This window comes from Bubalus kerabau, chromosome 10 (assembly GCF_029407905.1).
Source record: "Bubalus kerabau isolate K-KA32 ecotype Philippines breed swamp buffalo chromosome 10, PCC_UOA_SB_1v2, whole genome shotgun sequence".
In the NCBI taxonomy this organism is placed as follows: domain Eukaryota; kingdom Metazoa; phylum Chordata; class Mammalia; order Artiodactyla; family Bovidae; genus Bubalus; species Bubalus kerabau.
The window spans coordinates 66,274,038-66,297,057 of NC_073633.1; the positions used below are offsets into that span (position 1 = coordinate 66,274,038).

General features: G+C 39.1%; 1 protein-coding gene across 1 annotated transcript in view; it reads left to right on the forward strand.

The window, feature by feature from the left end:
* Positions 1-23,020, forward strand: part of SHC4 (SHC adaptor protein 4) — a 134,267-nt gene that overhangs the window by 56,044 nt on the left and 55,203 nt on the right. The window contains exons 3-4 of the mRNA XM_055538021.1: positions 17,661-17,724; positions 22,527-22,646. Of these exons, the coding sequence (XP_055393996.1) occupies positions 17,661-17,724; positions 22,527-22,646 (184 nt within the window). The remainder of the gene's footprint in view (positions 1-17,660; positions 17,725-22,526; positions 22,647-23,020) is intronic.

Consider the following 23,020-nt stretch of genomic DNA (forward strand, 5'->3'; position numbering starts at 1 on the left):
ATAGTGGTCATGCTAAGAATTAATACTTACTGGAACAGAATGTACATGGTTGGATAAAGCGAGTTTCATTGTTCATTGGTCAGAAAGGAATGTGAAGACCTCAGCAAGGGTCTGGGTTCCCAGGGTCAAGATTTATTTATGACCTTTATCAGCTGGTGAGACCAGTTACAATGATAAATGACAGTCAAATCCTCCTTGGTAGGCACTGATGTAAGTGGAAGTACTTCCTCTCACACAGGTGTAGACATCAGGAAACCCTTGTGGAGGTTTCATGTGGTGTGTGTGTGAACATGTGGATAACAACAACTTCTGCTAGTTTCAAGCTGTGCTGACCCCGGTTCCTCATGGCCTCTTTAGGACTGAGGTCTTGCTTCTCAGATATCTGAGATGAAATAGCCAATTACATCCCTTTCAGAAGTCTTCAAAGATACAGTAATTTTAAAAAATGTTTGCAAGCAATTGAGAAGGATTCTGATAGGAAGACAGAGTCAAATACACAGAGAGAGGGTGTGGGAGTCAAGGGCTCCTTTTGCTCACAGTCATTAGCACAATGTCACACGCAGGTGCAATTTGGGCACAAGTAGGACCAAGAATGGCACCCCACTCCAGTACTCTTGCCTGGAAAATCCCATGGACAGAGGAGCCTGTTGGGCTGCCGTCTATGGGGTCGCACAGAGTCGGACACGACTGAAGCAACTTAGCAGCAGCAGCAGCAGGACCAAGAAACACAGTCACTAAGGCAACCCACAGAATGGAGTGGAAAAATATTTCTTAAATCAGATCTCTGATAAGGAATTAATATTCAGAATATATAAAGAACTCCTACAATTCAACAGCAGGAAACCAAACAGCCCTATTAAAAACTGGGCAAAGGACTTGAATAGACATTTCTCTAAAGAAGACACACGAATAGACAATAAGCACATTAAAAGATGCTTAACACCACTAATCATTAGGGAAATGTAATAAAAATTACCATGAAATAGTACTTCACTCTCATTAGAATGGCTGTTATTTAGAAGAAAACCCCCAAACAACAACAAAAAACATTTAATTTAACAAATTAAATGTTGACAAGGTTGTTAGAAATTGGAACTCTTGTGCATTGCTGGTGGCAATGTAAAATGGTGCAGCTGCTGTGGAAAACAATATGGCAGTTCCTAAAAAATTAAAAATAAAATTATCTTATGATTGAACAATTCCACTTCTGTGTATATATTTAAAAGAATTGAAAGCAGGTACTCGGATGTTTGTACACCTATGCTTATAGCAGCATTATTCACAAACTCATAAGATGAAAGCAACCCAAGTATCCATTGATGGATGAATGGATAAACAAAACATGGTATATAACATGGTATATACATACAGTGGAATATTAGCCTTTAAAAAGAAGGAAATCCTGCTGGTTTTGATGACCTGGATGCAATTGGAGGACATTATGCTAAGTGAAATAAGTCAGACAGAGAAAGATGAATACTGCATGATATCACTTATGTGTGTAATCTTTTTATAAAAAGTCCAACTCATAGCAACAGAGAGTAGAATGGTGGTTACCAAAGGATGGGCATCGCGGGGCTGGGAAATGGGGAGCTATTGGTTAAGGAGAACAAGCTTTTGTTTTAAGATGATTAAGGCCTTTATGATCTAATGTATAGCATAGTGACTATAGCATACTAATGCAGTGACTAATACTGCATTGTATAATACAATTTAAATTTGCCAACAGAGTAGATTTTAAGCAATCTCACCAAAAAAAAGAGGTAAATATGTGAGCTGATGCATGTGCTCATTAACTTGATTGTGGGAATTCTTTCACAATATACACAGCTATCAAGCTATCACATTGTATACTTTAAAATATATTATGATTTTATTTGTCAATTATATCTCAATAAAGCTGCAAAAAGTAAATTTTTACACATGCTATAGCATGAATAAACCTTGTGTTAGTCCATTCAGGCTTCTGTAACAAAATACTACAGATAGGGTAGCTTATAAACAACAGATGTTTATTTCTAACAGCTCTGGAGATTGGATGTCTGAGATCAAGGTGCCAGCATGGTGGGGTGAGGGCCTTTTTCTGGATGGCAGAATGATCGTATGCTTCCTTGCAGAGGGCCTAGGGGGTTCTGTGGTACCTCTTTTATAAGAGCATTAGCCTCTATCGTGAGGGCCCCACCCTCATGACCTAATTGATTCCCAAAGGCCCCAGTTACTAGTACTGTCCTCTTTGGGTGTTAGGTTTTCAACATAGAAATTTTGGGGAGATAGAAACATTCAGCCTACTGCAAAGCTTGAGGATATTGTACTAAGGAAAAATGCAAAAAGACAAATACAAAGACAAAGACAAAAAAGTAGTCTGATTTCCCTTGTATGAAGTGCCTAGAGTAGTCAGATCTAGAGACAGAAAGTAGATTGGTAGTTGCCAGGGGTTAGAGGGGAAGGGGATTAGTGCTTCATGGGTACAGAGTTTTAGTTTGGGAAGGTAAATAAGTTCTGGAGACGAGTGGTGCTGATGATTGCATGACAGTGTGAATGTACTTAATGCTGCTGAACTATACACTTAAAAATTATTAAAATGGTAAATTTTATGGATGTGTACTATATGTGTTTTACAACAATTTTTAAAAAGCGTTGGTTACTAGATGAGTTATATTTTTGAAGTATTCAAGGTTGTCTAAGTTTGTTTTGCTGAAAGTGTGCAAAGCCAGTAAAAGAAGGACAGCTGAAGTGTCAAGGCCTGTTTCTAGCAGGTCCCACAGCTGAGATAATTTGGGGAAAAGTGCATGTAGTCTGATCTAATTTCTTGAAGCCCAACCAGAAACTATGCTGGCCAAGAGGGCTGCTGCAGGGCAGGAGGTGAAAGTAGTTAACAGTAGCTGATATTTGTTTTGCTTGCCTTGCTCTCTTATGAAGCACATGATTACCCTGAGAGGAAGGCACTGTAATCCCCCATTTTGAGCAGGGGATGCTGAGGCTCAGGGAAGCCTTTGGCACCATCCCCAGACCACACAGCTATTTCCCTGAGCTCAAACCCAGGAACCCTTACACCAAATCCTGTCCCTATAGCACTTAATGTTTTCTAGTGACATTGTTGTGGTTTGAAGCTAAGAAACTGCTCTTATAGCTGTGGATAGACTAAGATGATGGGGGACAGTGCAGGTAGTAAATGCAGGCCTGACCCACCTTTTAAAAATCACTTCTAAGTGAGGAAACAACTCAGCTATGACCATCTCCATCGCTGATGTCAGGCCTCTGGGACATCTGATTTCTAACATTCTTTTTCACTATATTTTTCTGATTATAAATACTAAAATTGGCTTATTGTGGGAATTGAGAGATAGGGTAAAATTAAAGGAAAAATAAACAAATTGCTGAAGGTAACTAGTAGTGGCAGTTTGGTGTAAGATTTTTCCAGTCATTTGTTTGAAAGCTAAGGTGAGATTAGATAGTGTGTATTAATTTGTAACATGCTTTTATCATCTAATGTACACATTTTCTAGGTCATTATGTATGAATAGTACTTGCTTTGACCTGAGCTTTAAGGTGTAAGAAATAATTTTAAGTACATCTCCTTGCCGTGGGTATATTTATTTAGAGTCTTTGGCTTTAAGTAGTAGAAAGTAACTCTGCTTAGGTAAGCCAAAAGGGGAATTTCCTGAAAGGATATTGAGGCAGCTCCTGGAATCTGAGAAGTGAACAATCAAACAGATAAGAAGGATAGAGTCAGGACTGCTGAGGCATCAGCAGCAGGGCTGCAGGGATTCCCCACCTCTGGTTTTCTCAGTTCCAGATGTCAAATTCCCAGGTAGGATGGTGACTGGGGCCCAGTGCTGGGCCAGTCAGCCTTGGCCAGGACAGAGTTGCGTTGTGGCAAAATGATAGTTCCGTAACACGCGAATATTGTGCTTGTGCGTGTGCTAAGTTGCTTCAGTCGTGTCCAACTCTGTGCGACCCTGTAGACTGCAACCTGCCTGGCCTCTCTGCCCATGGAATTCTCCAAGCAAGAGTATGGAGTGGATTGCCATGCCCTTCTCCAGCTCTTGTATATTGGGAAGGGCGATTACTGGGAGGAGGAAAAAGTAGCGTGTAAAATGCCAGTAGTAAATGCAGTAAAAAATAGGTTCCTACCTCAAAGGGATAAGAAGACAATTGATCAATTTCTTTAAATACCTTAAAAAAAAAAGATTGGACATATTTAAATCATCCCCCAAATGCTCCACTAAAATTTAAGGTTTTCTGAATTGTTAATCAAAATGTTGTTATTAATTTTTGAACACAATTCAATTGACCTGTATGTTGATGCAGTGTTTGTGTATTTCAAGAAACATTGAGGCTACACGTGTAGGTATTGTGTATTTTATGCAGTTTTTATGGGATGCAGGGCATTATTATAGTGTTTTACGTATTTGTAGAGGTTTATAAAATGGTGATTAGTTTCGTTAATTCTCATTATAGTATCTATATTTGATTTGTTGAGAAATCCTTTGTCAGGAATGAAACTTCCAATTAAAATGTTTTTTCCATGGAAAATATGATCCACTTTATGAAATTGTTTCTAAAAACATGTTGCAGCTGAAATCAGAACCTGCTAATTTATCCATATGAATCTACAGAGACTTACAGATGTGCATATATTTTCATATGAACACATATGCACTCTTCCTCTAACAGGCAGTATACACACTTTAACTGGTCTAAGTGAGACTAGTTAGCTGTCTGTCCATATCTAAGTATGGATTTTAGTGGATCGCCTCAAGTGTTTGAGGAGAAACAGATTAATTTAGAGCTTAAAATGCATGAATGTTAAAGTGTATGCATTTGGGGACGACCTCAGTATTTTTAGCTTCAATTGCTGAATGAAATAACTTTTTCCAGTGATTTTTTTTTTCCCTCAAGCCTTCTTTACTGTGCAGAGCCAGTTGAGAATGTATTCTGGTATCTCCCTTTTGGCCCTTTTTGGTTTCCTTTAAAAGTCAGTACTGAATGTTGGTAATACCCCAAGCATATTCCAGTATATTCTGTGCAAATGTCTCTAGGACCAAGAAACTGGGTTTCTAATTTTGATTTTGATGGGTACACTGGTCATTTCCTGGTCTGAATCATTTAACAATGCAGGTAGAATAGGCCTTTGTACCATTGTTCTTAGAAACACCAGTACTGCGGTTGCATAGGAGCCTCCTGAGAAAGCTTAGCGTGGGCCTCAGAGTGTGTCTGGCTAAGAAGGGATTGAGTCTCTATCCTTTTTTAGTGGGGCAGTCAATCACAAGGGCTCCATCATCCATCATCTTTGGGCCTTGAGGTTCTCCCTGGAAGCCTAGTGTATGGAATTTGGCCTGGATTCAAGATACCATATATCCAGAAAAATCAAAGATGCAGTTGCTTTTAGGAAGTGAGCTAGATGGAAAGCACTAAAAATTCATTAAAAAGTAATCTCAGCCTGACTTTTCTTTGATAAAAAGAAGGCTTTGTGGTCAAAGGAAATGCTAGACAGTTGGCAGTCTCTCCCTTTGCCAGTCAGATCTGTTCCATTTCTTATCAGGATTCTCCTTAGGAAAACTGTGAAATGCCTAATGGAGCAAATGCAGGTTCTGACCCATTTACTTAAACATGAGTTGGAGCTTATGAGAGCTGCACCTCCTCTAGGAAAATGTGAGTTTGCATGCATGTTTGAACAAAAAAGGATATTTCACTATTAGCTCTGACAATGCTGATTTTTAAAAAGGGAAGATATCTTCCAGTTCGGTGTTTATGCCAAAGTAAAGGAGCATAATTCTGGCAGCAGCTCATTAGCAGGACTTATGGATCTAGAAATAGATGCTGAGATGGAGAGTTAAATGCAAAAGGTATACTGGGAGAATTCTTAAGATCAACACATAGGGGAGTGAGGGTTGCAGGTCTGGACATGGTGGCAGTGTTGAATAGTGATGCTATCTCAACAAAGCCCTCAGCATATCTCCTGGGTGCAGAGACCAGGCCTTTGAACACCGTATTGATTTGTCATGTCATGTCATGTCATTTGTCATGCCTCTTGGGAGGGACATGTTTATGGGCAAGGTAACTAAAAGAGAGACAAGTTCTGGGGAAGGAACTCAGCTGTGAGACATGAGCAGTGAACATTCCCACAACCAGGGTAATGAGTACTTCTGTTCTGAAGGGGGATCTGGGTTATACAAGGGGACAAGGATCATACTTTGTTTCAGTGCCATAGAGCTGTCTAAACATTTACATGCTGAACATTCAGGATGTCCAAGGCAGCCCACTAGGTGCCATGGAGGCATCTAAAGAAAATCAAGTAGGCATTCTGCCTTTATAGAAACTTGGACCATCTGTTGCTGTATGTATAACAGACATAATTGGGCCTCTTCTACAACATGTTTTCTGTATAATTCCAGTTATAACCAGAGAGTGTGCTGTTGGGTACTAGACATTGTAAAAAGCAGTTTAGAACCAGTTCTCAAAGCAGATAGACATTTTAAGGATAAAGCAATAATTATGGATAACATTTTTTGAGGCATTGTTCAAAGCACTATCATTATTCCCACTTTATAAATTTAAGAAACTGAGACATAGAAAGCTTTAAAAATGTGTTCAGTGTCACAGAGATTATAGGAGACTGTTAAATTTTGAATTCTGGCTGTTGATTGCAGAGCCCACTCAACCAGCCTTTTTTTTTTATTATCATAGAAGAGTTGTAGATAAATTAGAACCCTCCACTTTTCCCCCTGTTAACATTTATAGTAATTTTGCACTTTTGTTTATTTATGTATCTCCCCTAAGCACTTTGTTCTGTATCATGTACAAGATATCATGTCACTTAATGAAACTTAGTTGATATAAAAAGAAGGATTTTGGTTCCCCTCTCCTTTCTTTTTTTTTTTTTTATATTTTTATTTTATTTTTTAACTTTACAATATTGTATTGGTTTTGCCATATATCAAAATGAATCCGCCCCAGGTATACATGTGTTTCCCATCCTGGACCCTCCTCCCTCCTCCCTCCCCATACCATCCCTCTGGGTCGTCCCAGTGCACCAGCCCCAAGCTTCCAGTATCGTGCATCGAACCTGGACTGGTGACTCATTTCATATATGATATTATACGTATTTCAATGCCATTCTCCCAAATCATCCCACCCTCTCCCTGTCCCACAGAGTCCAAAAGACTGTTCTATACATCAGTGTCTCTTTTGCTGTCATTGAATGCTGGTAGGAGAGACAAAGAGTGGAAGGTCATAATTAACAGTATGTAAAAGCAGTTCCATAACCCTTGTGTTTATATAGTAGAAAACTCATCTCTTTTAAGACCCAGCTGCTTCCTGTACCAACATACTGAGCAAGACCAAGGTCAAGTATGTATAAACAATCTGTCTGTGATGATTAAAAGGTTGTGTTTTAATAGGTTTTTTGCCACATACAAGCTAATAGCTGACTGTGATCCCAGGGCCTCTTACATTCATTTCTGGTTAGTTCCAGAAGAAGGCTCAGCAAAGCACCTGCTACCTGATTTTGATTTTGCCATATTTTGAGCCAAGAATGGTTTTTGACTTTTTAAAAATGATTGGGGGTGGGGGATCAAAAGAAAAATATTTTGTGACTTGTGAAAGTTATATGGAATTCACGTTTGTGTCCGTAAGTGTTTTTGGCACTCAAGCATGCCCATTCACTTACGTGTTGTCGGTGGCTGCCTTTTCAGCTGCATAGGCGGGGTTGTGTTGTTGTGACAGTCTATATGGCTCACAAAGCCTAGCAGTTTTTACTCTCTGGCCCTGGACAAAAAAAGGCATGGTGATTACTGCTATGAAGAGGTTCTTGATCTGACTCAGCTCTATTGGAAACACTTGAGGGAGCTTTTAAACCTCCCAATCCTCAAGTCCACCCTCACCCACTAAATCAGAATGTCTGGAGATGAGACCCAGTCATCAGGATTTGTTAAAGCTCCCCGGTGTTTCCCCAGTGTGCAGCCACAGTTGCAAACCACTGCCTACAACGTGAATACATTTTGAGGGGCAGATGGTCTAGACCTCTCAACATGCAGGCTGCCAGGTACGGGAGAGAATGCAGGTCACTTATCACCACCCATGTGTGCAGGGGATCATGGGAACAAAGATATTCAGGGTCTTCAGATACCCTCTGATGAAAGCCTTTCCTGTAAGAAGAGCAGAGATAAAGAGGACAGAGGGGAGAGAAGAAGATTATACTAAATATCTATCCTAGCACATTGACTGACTAAATTGAATACAGATTTCCCCCCAAATGAACATAATTAAATGCGTAGCCTTCCCCATCATAGCTGCCTGGAGCAAGTGACCTAATTCCTTAACGTCCACTAACACAGCCATCTGGGTGAAGCTGTAGAGCACAGAACCAGGCACCCTGTGCAGTGCGTTCAAGTAGAAGTTCTAGTCTACTGTGTGGTCCTTGAGCTGATCTGCTTTAGAATCACCGGGGAGGCTGTTAACCTGCAGACCTATAAAATCAAAATCCCAAGAACAGTCCCAGGAATCTGCATTTTTAACCAGCAAGCCAGTTAATTTTTAAGAACTTGGAAGTTTGATCACCACTTACCTAAATGGTTATCTCAGTGAATTCTTAGCTAATATGCAGGCCAAAGTTGTCCCACCAGTGGACCCAACTGGCTAGGCCAGTTACTGATTCCTTCTAGAGGCACACACACATATTTTTGAAAACTGGACTTGCCAGATAAAATCTATAGTATATATACCAAATAGCCCATAAAACACTGAGAGTTATTTTTTTAAACAGTGGTGGGAGTTATACACTCATATTACCCATTATTGTCTTGCTCAACATTATACATACCTTCATGGCAAACTGTATTAAGTATCTTAAATGGCACCAAATTTTCCTTTTATGAAGATAGGCCTATTTTTGGAAGTAGATAAGCGTCATTTGGAGTGAAATATGATGAATAAAGGTGAGTGATTATGTTGAATCTGTTTTGTTTTTTTAAAATTCATTAAAAAAAATTCTTAAGTGACCACACTATATGATCAGTATACTTTTTAACCTCAAAAGACATGCCTTAATAATAATTTAGAATATTTTGTCTAAAACAGAATGGTTTTAGTTTATTCCAAAGTAAAGGAGGACAGTCTTTTGGATTTACCAATTCCAGTGTGTTTTGTGTGAAATCAACCCCATATCTCATTTTGTATTTGAAGGTATAGAAGCCACGTTGCATTTTGAAACATGTGATCGTTTTATGAGAAATCATTGTGGGGATAGGAGAAGATCAGGACTTCATTTCTGTTTACTGGGGGGAGACTTGCAGGGGAGGTACTACTGTGGAGACAGAATGGTCTTTCAACTTCATTAAAGTACAATTCATGGGTTAACCTTTGCATCAGAGCCAAAGGGCAGAATCACAGAATAGACAGAACAACCTGTGTTCTGTGGTGGCTTGGGCTGGGTAGAATTGCAAATGTACTTTATAATCAGATTTTGAATAGTATTCAGGTTGAACAGAGTGGTGAGATAAGTCCATGTGAGAGTAAATGCTGTGGGCATTCCTAAAAGGTTTGATTTGACCATCCTGGGACCCAAAGTGCCTGTTTCCAAAATGAAAGGATATATTTTACGGGCAGCATCAACCATCCCAGAGTGCATGGGCAATGCCCTTGATAGTAACACAAAGGGAGTTTGAAGTTTGCCATTTTCTGCTGGTCTAGGGCCATTGACTGCATTCATTGTGTGCTTATCGCCACGGAGGCAGGCTCATGTTCTAAAGTGTCCTGTCTGAGGCTTGCATATATTCTTGGAGGTCTTTAATTTCACCAACCTGAACAAAATTGAACACATAGATCATTGAGCTTTGATGTTCTGAAGGTAAAGATTTCAAAAAAGCAGGTACTAGTTTCCCTAGAACAATTGGAACAACATAAAACTAACACGATGTGGAGTCTGAATTACAATCCTCACATTCATCAATAGGAAGGCGGTTTGAGACATTCAGGTGACAACTTGTCCCCTGCACGTTATTAACTGATTCTTTTAAAGATTCATGTTGGAAATGAAAAGTAAGGGGAAATCTCCTGTGACTTTGTTCTACTTACATATTTTTGAATTCTTTTTTTGGAAAGGCTCTTTCGGGGAATAAAAGTTATTCTCATTTCTATTGGTTTGGACAAAAAGGAACTCTGTGTGTGTGTGTGTGTGTGTGTGTGTGTGTGTGTGTTGGGAGATGGGGCGAGTTGCCTTTAACTGCTTTCCTGGGCCATTTGCCTGGTTTCATGTGACACATTTTCTGGCTTTCCTATTTACTGAAGAACTGCATTTTGACATTCACTAGAAACAATCTGTCTCACAGGCTCCCACCCTCCCTTAAACGCTCCATTTTGTCTTGGATTAGGATATTGCCTTCCAAATTAAAAAACAAAAACAAAAACAAAAATACACAATGATTGGGCAGCATTGCTTCCAGAGGAGCTTAACTGTTTAAGGGTTAAAGACATGGAAAAATTATAACTTAAGTACTGTAGCGGCCAGAGGTTGATGAAGAAAGGTAGCTTTGTTTGGGTGACGTTTGGGCTCTGTTAAAACAGACAAAATATCTTTTTTTCGGTCTTATGGCGTAGGCAGGATTTTATATGCTTAAAAGCAAATCTTCAACTGCATTCTCATTCTCTTACATCAGCCTGCTTCTCCCCTTCTCTCTCATGTGGCAAAACAATAAACAAAGTGACCACTGTTGGTTCTCTGGGTCTCTCTCTCTCTCTTTCTAGTACAGGCTCCCAGGATGGAAATCTTTAGCCATTTAAACTCTGAAAAGTCCTGCTCCTCTAAGAGAGGACGTTTGCTGAATGTTTGCTTGCTGGAGAGTGTCCCATGGTTGTCAGCTTCCAAGGGGTTATGCAGAAATGCAGGCTGCTTGGGCAGCTGGGGTGGTGGCACCGTCATCTTGGGAGGAATCCCTGCCTCGGGATCTCTGTTTTCTTTTTCCTCAGCATGTGTAAAGTCAGTGCTTTAGGTTGCAGGGTGTGGCAAGAACGCCAAAAAGCATTGAAAGTACTATTTGTTCTTGAAAATGTTACAGTTAATCTCTTGGTCCCAGTCTAAGGGGAAGAAAAGATCTTTGAGAAGAAAGGCAAGCAAACCAAGCATATATGTGCCTTCTCTGACTGGGGTTTCAGATTCGTTAATACTGATGTAAGCAAAGAAAACAGTTGGAGTGGTTTAAAGCAGTGGTTTTTAACCTGAAATCTGTGGGTTCCCAAGAGGCCCACAGATGGTTTTCCAGAGGTGATGCTGAGGGGTGAGAGTTGGGGCGTTGGACTCATTAGAATGAAAAAGAATATTTGCACAAATAGGCCTTTGTTGGAGAGAGATCTATTGATCCTCTTTCAGTTCAGTTCAGTTCAGTCGCTCAGTCATGTCCAACTCTTTGCAACCAAATGAACTGCAGCACACCAGGCCTCTCTGTCCATCACCAACTCCCGGAGTCCACCCAAACCCATGTCCATTGGTCGGTGATGCCATCCAACCATCTCATCATCTATCGTCCCCTTCTCTTCCTGCCCTCAATCTTTCCCAGCATCAAGGTCTTTTCAAATGTCAGCTCTTAGCATCAGGTGGCCAAAGTATTGGAGTCGCAGCTTCAAAATCAGTCCTACCAATGAACACCCTGGACTTATCTCCTTTAGGATGGACTGGTTGGATCTCCTTGCAGTCCAAGGGACTCTTCAAGAGTCTTCTCCAACACCACAGTTCAAAAGCATCAATTCTTTGGCGCTCAGCTTTCTTCACAGTCCAACTCTCACATCCATACATGACCACTGGAAAAACCATAGCCTTGACTAGATGGACCTTTGTTGACAGAGTAATGTCTCTGCTTTTTAACATGCTGTTTAGGTTGTTCATAACTTTCCTTCCAAGGAATAAGCGTCTTTTAATTTCATGGCTGCAATCACCGTCTGCAGTGATTTTGGAGCCCAGAAAAATAAAGTCAGCCACTGTTTCCACTGTTTCCCCATCTATTTGCCATGAAGTGATGGGACCGGATACCATGATCTTAGTTTTCTGAATGTTGAGCTTTAAGCCAACTTTTTCACTCTCCTCTTTCACTTTCATCATGAGGCTCTTTAGTTCTTTTTCACTTTCTGCCATAAGGGTGGTGTCATCTGCATATCTGAGGTTATTGATATTTCTCCCCGCGATCTTGATTCCAGCTTGTACTTCATCCAGCCCAGCGTTTCTCATGATGTACTCTGCCTATAAGTTAAATAAACAGGGTGACAATATATAGCCTTGACATACTCCTTTTTCTAGTTGTAACCAGTCTGTTGCTACATGTCCAGTTCTAACTGTTGTGTCCTCACCTGCATTCAGGTTTCTCAAGAGGCAGGTCAGATGGTCTGGTATGGTCTGGTATTCCCATCTCTTTCAGAATTTTCCACAGTTTATTGTGATCCACACAGTCAAAAGCTTTGGCACAGTCAATAAAGCAGAAATAGATGTTTTTCTGGAACTCTCTTGCTTTTTTGATGATCCAGTGGATGTTGGCAATTTGATCTCTTGTTCCTCTGCCTTTTCTAAATCCAGCTTGAACATCTGGAAGTTCACGGTTCACATATTGCTGAAGCCTGGCTTGGAGAATTTTGAGCATTACTTTACTAGCGTGTGAGATGAGCGCAATTGTGTGATAGTTTGAGCATTCTTTGGCATTGCCTTTCTTTGGGATTGGAATGAAAACTGACCTTTTCCAGTCCTGTGGCCACTGCTGAGTTTTCCAAATTTGCTGGCATATTGAGTGCAGCACTTTCACAGCATCATCTTCCAGGATTTGAAATAGCTCAATTGGAATTCTGTTACCTCCACTAGCTTTGTTCATAGTGATGCTTCCTAAGGCCCACTTGACTTCACATTCCAGGATGTCTGGCTTTAGGTGAGTGATCACACCATCGTGAGTATCTGGGTCGTGAAGATCTTTTTAGTACAGTTCTTCTGTGTGTTCTTGCCACCTCTTCTTAATATCTTCTGCTTCTGTTAGATCCCTACCATTTCTGTCCTGTATTGAGCCCATCTTTGCATGAAATGTTCCCTTGGTATCTCTAATTTTCTTGAAGAGATCTCTAGTTTTTCCCATTCTCTTGTTTTCCTCTATTTCTTTGCACTGATCATTGAGGAAGGCTTTCTTATCTCTCCTTGCTATTCTTTGGAACTCTGCATTCAAATGGGTATATCTTTCCTTTTCTCCTTTGCTTTTCGCTTCCCTTCTTTTCACAGCTATTTGTAAGGCCTCCTCAGACATCCATTTTGCTTTTTTGCATTTCTTTTTCTTGGGGATGGTCTTGATTCCTGCCTCCTGTACAATGTCACGAACCTCTGTCCATGGTTCATCAGGCACTCTGTCTATCAGATCTAGTCCGTTAAATCTATTTCTCACTTCCACTTTAGTCTAAAGTAAAAAAAAAAAAATTTAATTACTTTATTTTTGGCAGTTCTTTTTTTCTATTATGATAAAATCACATAACATAAAACTTACCATCGTGATTACCATTTTAAAATGTATAGTTCAGTGGTATTAAGTACATTCAAACTGATGTACAACCATCATCACCATCGATTCCAATAATTCTTTTCCTCTTGTAAGTCTAAAACTCTGTATCTATTAAACAATAACTCCCCGTTCTTCCCCAGCCCCTGGCAATCACCATTCTCCTTTCCATGATTTTGACTACTGCAAGTAAGTGGAGTCATGCAGTATCTGCATTTGTGACTGTCTTATTTAACTTTTCATAATGTCTTCAACATTCATCATGTTGTAGCATGTGTCAGAATTTCCTTTCTTTGTAAGGCTGAATAATATTCCATTGTACGTATGTACCACATTTTGCTTATCCATTCATCTGTCGATGGATACTTGGGTTGTTTCCATGGTTTAGCTATTGTGAATAATGCTATGGATGTGGGTGTACAGTATAACTATTTTGTAAAAGCAAGTTCATAAGCACAAGTTTCAGCTTTTTTCTTTTGAGTTGTATATTAAGAGATTTTCTGAACCTGTGAAGCATCTGGTGTCTCAGCTGACTTTAAAGTTCTGAGTGAGTGTGCTTTGCACACACGCGTGTTCTTCCCCTGAGGGCCAGGCTCTGGATGCTGTTGTTATCCCTAAGGAGATAATAAGCCAGTGTATGGAAAGCAAAGGGCTGGGATAGCATGGGCCTGGGACATCCTCATGAGCCTTCCCCAGAGCTGACTGCCATCACTTTGCCTCATTCCCTTGCTGGGTTACCACAGCCATACTGCATCAAGGAACCCCTTTCTATGTGGGGAGCGAGCAGAGGAAGGACCATATATTTCTCCTCCCAGTCCCTAAAGCCTAGAACTCCCCCCTTTTCATGCACCTGGCAATATGGTGCCTCCAATGATGAGTCTGGGTTTCTAAGTCAGAGTTGGATTTGAATTCTATCTCTCCCACTATCTGCTGAATTATTTAGAGGCAGTTATTAAAATTCTTTGAACTTTAATTTCCTCATTTGTAAAATGGGGATAAAATACTTACCTTGAAATAATATTATTAAGACTAAATGAGTTGCTGTCCATAAGGTGCTTAGTGCTGAACCTGACATGTAAATAGGATGCCTCTTCATTAAAACTTAAACTCCTTGCTAGAAATCTAAAGATAGGGATTTCTAATGTGAAAGCATTGCTAAATCTGGGCAAGAGTTTTTTCTTTGTAAAACTTTGGAGAGTGAAAATCAGCAAGTCTACCAAATAAACTGAAAAGAAAAATCTGGTCTTAGTGGCTATAAAGATGGAGGCATTAAAGGATAAGCTGGGAGGGGAACAAGAGAAATAAAAGTCTGTTATTATCTGTACATGAACACTCTCTGACCTCTGCAGTTGTTGGCAAAAGAGAGGCTGTGTCACTCCATAGAGACATTGTTGACATGCCCTCACATCTCCACAATACAGAAGCAAAACTCCTGCTGAGGAACTAACTTGCGTTCTTTGGAATATTTTAAAAGATTATAATCGACTGAACGATGAAGAAAAACAAAACACTGTTTACATCTAAACATCAATAGAATAAAAAACAGGAAACAGCAAATCACACACATAAAAAAACCCTCTAAACCAAGTTACTCTTTAATGTTTTTTCTATGTCCCTGTTTATACAGAATTAATTTTATATAGCTGCTACCAATGTGCATATGTTATTCCAGGTTCTTTTTTCCCACTAATTTATGTAGATTCCCTCCATATTTCTACAGTCCTAATATTTAACATTGCAAGTGGCAATATTTATGCTGATTTGTTTTGTTGGGGTTATTTTTTTTTTACTCTAAAATGAATGTTTCTTTTACATAACTACTCAGTGCTGTTTCAATACAAATTCTTCCTTCCTTGTCAAAAACTCTGATAAATATTATGACATTTGTCATCTTTTATATTAATACTAAGTAAGGCCACCAGTGGTGGATAAATATACCTGAAGTGGAATTATTCCCTTTTTTCTGTCAATACTGGCTTTGTAATTTTCTTTCTGTTTGTGAAATTAATGAGAGAGGAGCAAGTATCTTACAGTTGTTTCAATTTTTAGTTCTAAAATTATACTGAATGTTAACATTTTCCTGCTTTTAAAACTGAATTATTTCTAACCCCTTTCAGGTGAATTATCTAATCAGGAAGTTGGCAAATTATGGTCCTTGGCTGAATATGGCCAGCTAACTGTTTTTAGAAATAAAGTTATTGGAACACAGCTGTGTTCATCTGTTTGCATGTTGTCTACTGCTGCTGTTAAGTTCCAATGGCTGAGTTCAGTAGTTGCAACAGAACAAAGTCTAAAATATTTACTATCTGGCTTTATTCAGAAAACGTTTTCAGACTCTAATCCCATCTCTTAGCTCTTACTCATTCTTGTTTCTACTACACTTTGTCCTCCTGCAATATCAAAGTACTGTAGCTCCCCACGTGTTGTAATTATTTGTTTGAGTATCTTCACACCTGCTCTTCCCTCTGTCTGAATTTTCCCAATTCCAAACTCACCCTTCCAAACTCTTCTTGAGGGCTGCTCATCCTATAAAGTATTCCCTTTATCCAAATTCACAACTTTACATTTTGTTAGATGTTATTGACAGTTGGAACAAGAATCAAGAAAACAGTGCCTGGGAAAGCACTTCATAAAACTTATAAAAGTTACTACTTCTAATAATAACTGCTATTATACTTGGCAACATCAGTGTCCACTTTTGTTTATACTTTTATTTCAACCCATTTACAGGGAGCTTTTTAGACCAAAGGACCCCAGCTGGCTCTCACGGAGTACAGGATCTAAGAACACCTTTCCCATAATCCCTCTTTGTTAAATACCAACAACAAGGGTGCAGGTCTAGTTACTTAGGCAACGCTGGAGGCTGGTTCAGATCAATTGGATGTGTCTCATCGATTACTGACTAACATTAAGATAACTCAAACCATCAGCCAGCCAAGCAAACAAAAGAGCCCAACTCTCAAAGTTGTCTTGTTTGACTCCAGAGATCAAGGTTGGAATCCCGGAGAAACAATAAATATGCTAAATCAAAAAGCTGCTTTATCCATTTGTTGCAGATAATTATGTTGAGTACATAGCTCTGCACTACTACATGTATAGAGCTATATATAGATCTCTATTTTTTGTCTATCTGATGCATATTTATTTTTAATGGATCTGCATTCCTTTCTCTGCATCTCCCTTCCTTTGAAAATCAAAACATCTCATAGAAAATATTTTCATGAAATCTAATATATATAAAAACTGTAGCAATATGTGTGTGTGTGCTAATTTAATGATGATGTCCAGTGGATCCGGAAGGAGCTTGGAGATTTCCATTTGCTTTGTGAAAAGTTTAATATGTGTGTTGAAAGCCACAGGCGAAGGTTCAGATTACGCCAAGTGAAAGCTTGGGTGGTTCTGAATGCTGAGTCCCAGAGACCAAAGCTCTTAGTTACAACTGCATTTCTGGAGAGGAGGGCGCCAGTGCATTCACCACTTCCATTAAGGAGCAACTACCTCTTTTAGTGGTGCTTTTCTCTCAGGAAGTGCAATATATAGTAAGGGCAGAAAAATAAGCAAAGGAGGAAATTTGCTATTGATTTTCTTTTCTTCTGTGAAATTACATGAACGCTCAATGGCTTGTAGCAGTAACTTAGTCAATAAGGTTCCATTTGAGACCACCTTGAAGTTTAATTCTCTCCCGATCCTTTTAAACTTCTACTGTTGGATTCTTTTGTATTTAATTGTTTTTAGCGATGAGATGCTATGAAGCTTTTTATTCACAACACCACAGGGGATTTTGCTAAAGATAACACTGTGAAATATTCCCAGACAGTAAAGTCCCATCCATCCTTTTTGGTTAGAAATCAACAGTACAGTGCTGAAAACCAACCTTGAAAACCCAAGGGAAAGAGACAATGAAGGTGAATATAGGACTCCTTATTATAAAGCAATTTTTCAGTATTAGTTGCTGGATCTTATTGGGTTTGAGCTGTGGTGAGAAGAAGCTCAGTTTTCTCCTGTGGAGTGGAGGAGGCCCTTTATGTCAGACTCACCATCATCTGAGTGTACATTTTGGTCATAACAACTTGCTAACGTTTATTGAACATTTACTATGTACTTGATAGTTTGCTGAGTCTTTATATGGTTTCTGTTCTATAGGGAAGCAATAAGTCGCCTGTGTGAAGCTGTCCCTGGGGCAAATGGAGCCATTAAAAAGCGAAAGGTAAATAAATAACGGTGTGGTTTTTTTGTTTTATATTTCCCTAACTATGGGAAAGAAATATAATATTGAAATAGTTGTTTGTTCATTCCAGCACATGACCCAAGGTCCAGAATAGCCTTGATTAGTTGGCATGCTATCTGAGAGGCACTCAAAGTTGTTCTTCAAATTTTCTGACTTGCCAGACATTGTCTGAAATGGTGATGCCTGGAGGGACAGAGTGGAGAAAGCACCTGAGTCTTTCCAAGTTAGAAAAAATCTGGTTGCAGGGCTGGGTCTTTACTTTCCTTTGAGCATGGCATCGCATCTCTGTAAGAAACTTCATTTTTGTTTCTGTAAGTTAAGTTGTTGACAAAATGACCAGTTTTGGTACCTTCCAATTTCAATATTTTATAATGTATGTATTCTGCATTTTAACATTTTAGGCTTTTAAGTCCAGGTTCCATGCAGGATACAGGATGCTTGGGACTGGTGCACTGGGATGACCCAGAGGGATGGTACTGGGAGGGAGGTAGGAGGGGGGCTCTGGATGGGGAACACGTGTACACCTGTGGTGGATTCATGTTGATGTATGGCAAAACCAATACAATATTGTAAATCAATTAGCCTCCAATTAAAATAAATTAATTAAAAAAAAAGACTCCATGGCCTATTTTCAAATGGAAACATGGGTGCTGGTAGCAGTAGGATAGTAAATGGGTAGAAGGAGCTTTTTATGCTGAAAGAAAGCACAAGACTCGATGTTAGAGTTGTATTTAAACCCTGTCTCTGCCCCTAGTAACTGTGTGACCTTGAACAAGTCATTTCACCCTTTCGATCCTTGGCTTTCTCATCTATAAAATGGGAGAAAATAGCACGTACTTTATAGAGTTAGGTAAGAATCAAATGAAGCGATGTGTACATCACAGTGTTTAGCATGGTGTCTGGGTTACATAAGCTTTCAATGATAATGGCAGTTAGTATTATTATATTAGCACATTACCGACCAGGAGTTTTTGCAGAAACAAATGCCTGCGGCCAGTGATTTGTTATGTGACTGAATAATGAAACACTCTGGTCAGTCATGTTTGGGTAACAAAAGATGTATTAATACATCTCTGCCAATTATGTATTAAGTTATTAAACCTAGAATAGTTGCTTCGAAGTCCAAAGGAGAGATTCAAAGTCTCTTAAGATAGCCATATCAGTTATAGAACTGTAGATTATTTAAGAGTGGAAGGATTTTTAGAGATCTCCCAGGAAAAACCCTCTCACTTTGCTAGCTTCTAAACTATGGCTCAAAGAGACTTGCCTTGAGTTACTAGAATGATCAAGGTCAGTGCCAACTGTCAAAGCCAGGTTTTCAGCCTCAGCTTAGTGCTCTATTACCATACCACCCTGTCTCATTTTTTTTTTTTTTTTGCCACCCCACAAGGCATTTGGGATCCTAGTTCCCAGACCAGGGATCAAACACATGCCCCTTGCCTTGGAAGCATGGAGTCTTATCCACTGGATCACCAGGGAAATCCATGCCTCATATTTTTATCATTGCTCATTATTTTTTAAGGCTGAATCCATTGTCACCCAGAGTGACTCAAGTGAGCCACATAGTACAGGAAACTGGTGAATGGCCCTTGCATTCTATTAGAACTACTATGAGTAGTTTCTTTGACAGAACCCATGATCTGCCTATAGTCTCTAACCTCCCCCTGCCTCTCATAACCTCTTCAAATAGGAGGTTGTGACTGGATGATCCCAACTTAAGACTTTCTCATTTCAGGATTAGTGGGAGTCCACACTGGAAAACAAAATAAAGCAATCCAGGCTATCATCTTTCCAGAAAGTAAACATGTAAAGAAAAAAGAGAAATTATTGAGTTAATTCCTTGATAGCTATATTTGTACAGAATGTGCACTGCACTCAGTTGTGGCCAACTTTTTGCAATCCCACGGACTGTAGCCCGCCAGGCTCCTCTGTCCATGGGATTTCCCAGGCCAGAATACTGGAGTGGGTTGCCATTGCCAACTCCTAAAGATTTATTGAGTACTTAATGCATGCCAGGGACTCTTCTATGTACTTCATATTTTAAATATTCTTTTTCTTCACAATTTGAAAAATTGTGTTAAAATACACATAATATTTACCATTGTAAACATTTCTAAGTGTATAGTTCAGTGAATACATTCATATTGTTGCTCAATCATCACACCGTCTATCTGCATTACTCTTTTTTTTAAGAAAGAAAATCATTTATTTGAAGAACAGAATATATTTAGAATTGTTTGCTTCTAAAAAAGCCGATTTTCCCTAAGCCTTCACTTTGTAATTTCATATTAAGCAATTAAGTTATTTTACACAATCTAGTTAAACAATTTAATGGGAATAAGCCCATAACTCTTTTTTTATCTTGTAAAACAGAAAGTCTTTACCCATTAAACAATAAATTTCCATCCTTCTCCCTCTCCAGCCCCTGGCAACCACCATTCTACTTTCTGTCTCTATGATTTTGACTCCTCTAATTATCTCATATAAGTGGAATCATGCAGTGTCATATTGTGATAGGCTTATTTCACATTACCTCACATAACGTCCTCATGGTTCATCCATGCTGTAGCATATGTCAAAATTTCCCTCCTAATTAAGACTGAATAATATTTCATTGATGTATATATCACATTTTGCTTATCCACCAAGTGTTGATGGACACTTGGGTTACTTCCATGTTTTAACGATTGTGAATAATGGTGCTATGAACATGGATGTACAAATATCTCTTTAAGTCCTTGCTTTCAGTTCTTTTGGATATATAATAAGAAGCAGAATTGCTAGCTGCTGCTGCTGCTAAGTCGCTTCAGTCATGTCCGACTCTGTGCGACCCCATAGACGGAAGCCCACCAGGCTCCCCTGTCCCTGGGATTCTCCAGGCAAGAACACTGGAGTGGGTTGCCATTTCCTCCTCCAATGCATGAAAGTGAAAAGTGAAAGTCGCTCAGTCGTGTCCGATTCTTAGCGACCCCATGGACTGCAGTCCACCAGGCTCCTCCGTCCATGGGGTTTTCCAGGCAAGAGTACTGGAGAGAATTGCTAGATCATGTGGTAATCCTAGTTTTAGTTTTTTGAGGAGCTGCTACCCTCAATAAGCTGTTGTACCGTTGTACATTTCTGCTAATAGTGCACAAGGGTTTCAATTTCTCCACGTCCTTGCCACCACTTGTTATTTCCCCTTCTTCCTTCCCTCCCTTCCTTCCTCCTTCCTTCTTTCTTTTCCTTCCTTCTCCCTCCCTCCCTCCTCTCATCTATCCCTCCCTCTCTCCCCTTTTTCTCTTGCTTGCTTTCTTGTCTTCCTTCCTTCCGACTAGTTATAGGTCTACCCAGATTTTCTGTTTCTTTGTGATTTAGTCCTTATAGGTTTTATGTTTCTGCAAATTTGTCCATTTCATCTAAGTAATCCAGTGTGTTGACATACAGTTGTTCATAGAATTCTCTTACAGTCCTTTTACTTCCATAGAATTGGTAGTATAGTCCCCACTTTCATTTCTGATCTTTTTAATGTGTCTTCTCTTTTTTCTTTTCTTAACTTATTTAGCTAAAGGTTTGTCAGTTTGGTTGATCTTTTTGAAGAACAAACTTTTGATTTCTCTGATTTTCTGTATTGTTTTTCTAGTCTCTATATTATTTATCTCTGCTCTAATCTTTATTATTTCTTGCCTTCTGCTAACTTTGAGTTTAATTTATAAACTTTTTTGATTTCTTTAAATTGTAAATTTAGGTTGGTTTAAAATTTTTTATTGAAGTATAGGTGAAATACAATATTGTGTTTGTTTCAGGTGTACAGCACAGTAATTCAGTTATACATGTATATGTATATATATATTTCTTCTTCAGATTCTCTTCCCTTATAGATTATTGCACGATATTGAGTACAGTTTCCTGTGCGTTAAACAGTAGGTCCTTGTTGGTTATCTATTTTATAGTTAGTAGTATATATGTTGCCAGAGAAGGCAGTGGTACCCCACTCCAGTACTCTTGCCTGGAAAAATCCCATGGACAGAGGAGCCTGGTAGGCTGCAGTCCATGGATCGCTAAGAGTCAGACACAACTGAGCGACTTCACTTTGATTTTTACTTTCATGCACTGGAGAAGGAAATGGCAACCCACTCAAGTATTCTTGCCTGGAGAATCCCAGGGACGGGGGATCCTGGTGGGCTGCCATCTATGGGGTTGCACAGAGTTGGACAACACTGAAGCGACTTAGCAGCATATATGTTACTCCAAATCTCCTAATTTGTCCCTCCTCCCACTCCCTAAGTTAGGTTGTTGATTTGAGATCTTTCTTTTTTAGTGTGTGTTTATACTATAAATTATAATTTATAATGTTATAGGTATAAAAGCACTGCTTTCCCTGTGTTTCATAAGTTTTGGCATGTTGTGTTTTTTGTACTCTTTTAATCACCACAAAAAACCTAGGCAGCAACTTTTTCTCTCTTTTTTAGATTTGTGGTGTTCAAAATGACTTGTGAATTCAGTTAATCCAACCTCTCAAGGGAGTTCCTTTTATATAAAGCATGCCCCTACTCCCAGCACTTGGGGAGAAGGGAATGTATGAGAAAAAGTCTGAGGGCTCAGGTTTCACTACTTAAGAATTTTGCTGCATTTCAATTTTAAAATGTTTATATTAAAAAAGCATTCCATCTCACTTGATTTATTTAAAGTAAAATAGAAAGGAAGCGTGTGGGCTTTGTCCCATTTTTAACATTAAAAAAAACATAAATATTCCTTCTGTAACAAAACCTGTAACTTAGAATGTTGTTTTGTTATTTTTAAAGCCTCCAGCTAAGTTCCTATCAACAGTTCTTGGCAAAAGTAATCTTCAGTTTTCGGGAATGAATATAAAACTGACCATCTCAACATGCAGTCTCACACTGATGAATCTTGACAACCAACAGGTAAGCTTATGAGTGTCATTTATAGTTTAACATATCTTCTGTTTTTCTAGAACAGTCTAGGCATAATAAAAATAATAAAGTTTCAGACAGTGTGCCTAAAACTTAATGAGACATGGGGGAAAATATCTGCCAAGGATTTATGTATAACAGTAATTAGAACAACAGTATTATTAAGCCATCACTGGGATATTTAACTGCCTAATACTTGCCCCTACTTAATTGGCTTTGTTAATAAGAATGAAGGCACAAAGATCATAGTAAATACCATTTGGAATAAACTCAAGCCAGCCACTTATTATTCTCCACCACCCTGCCCCAAAGAGAAAGCAATTCCTTCATCAGGACCGGGGATGCAGATGAAGGACAGAGGAGAA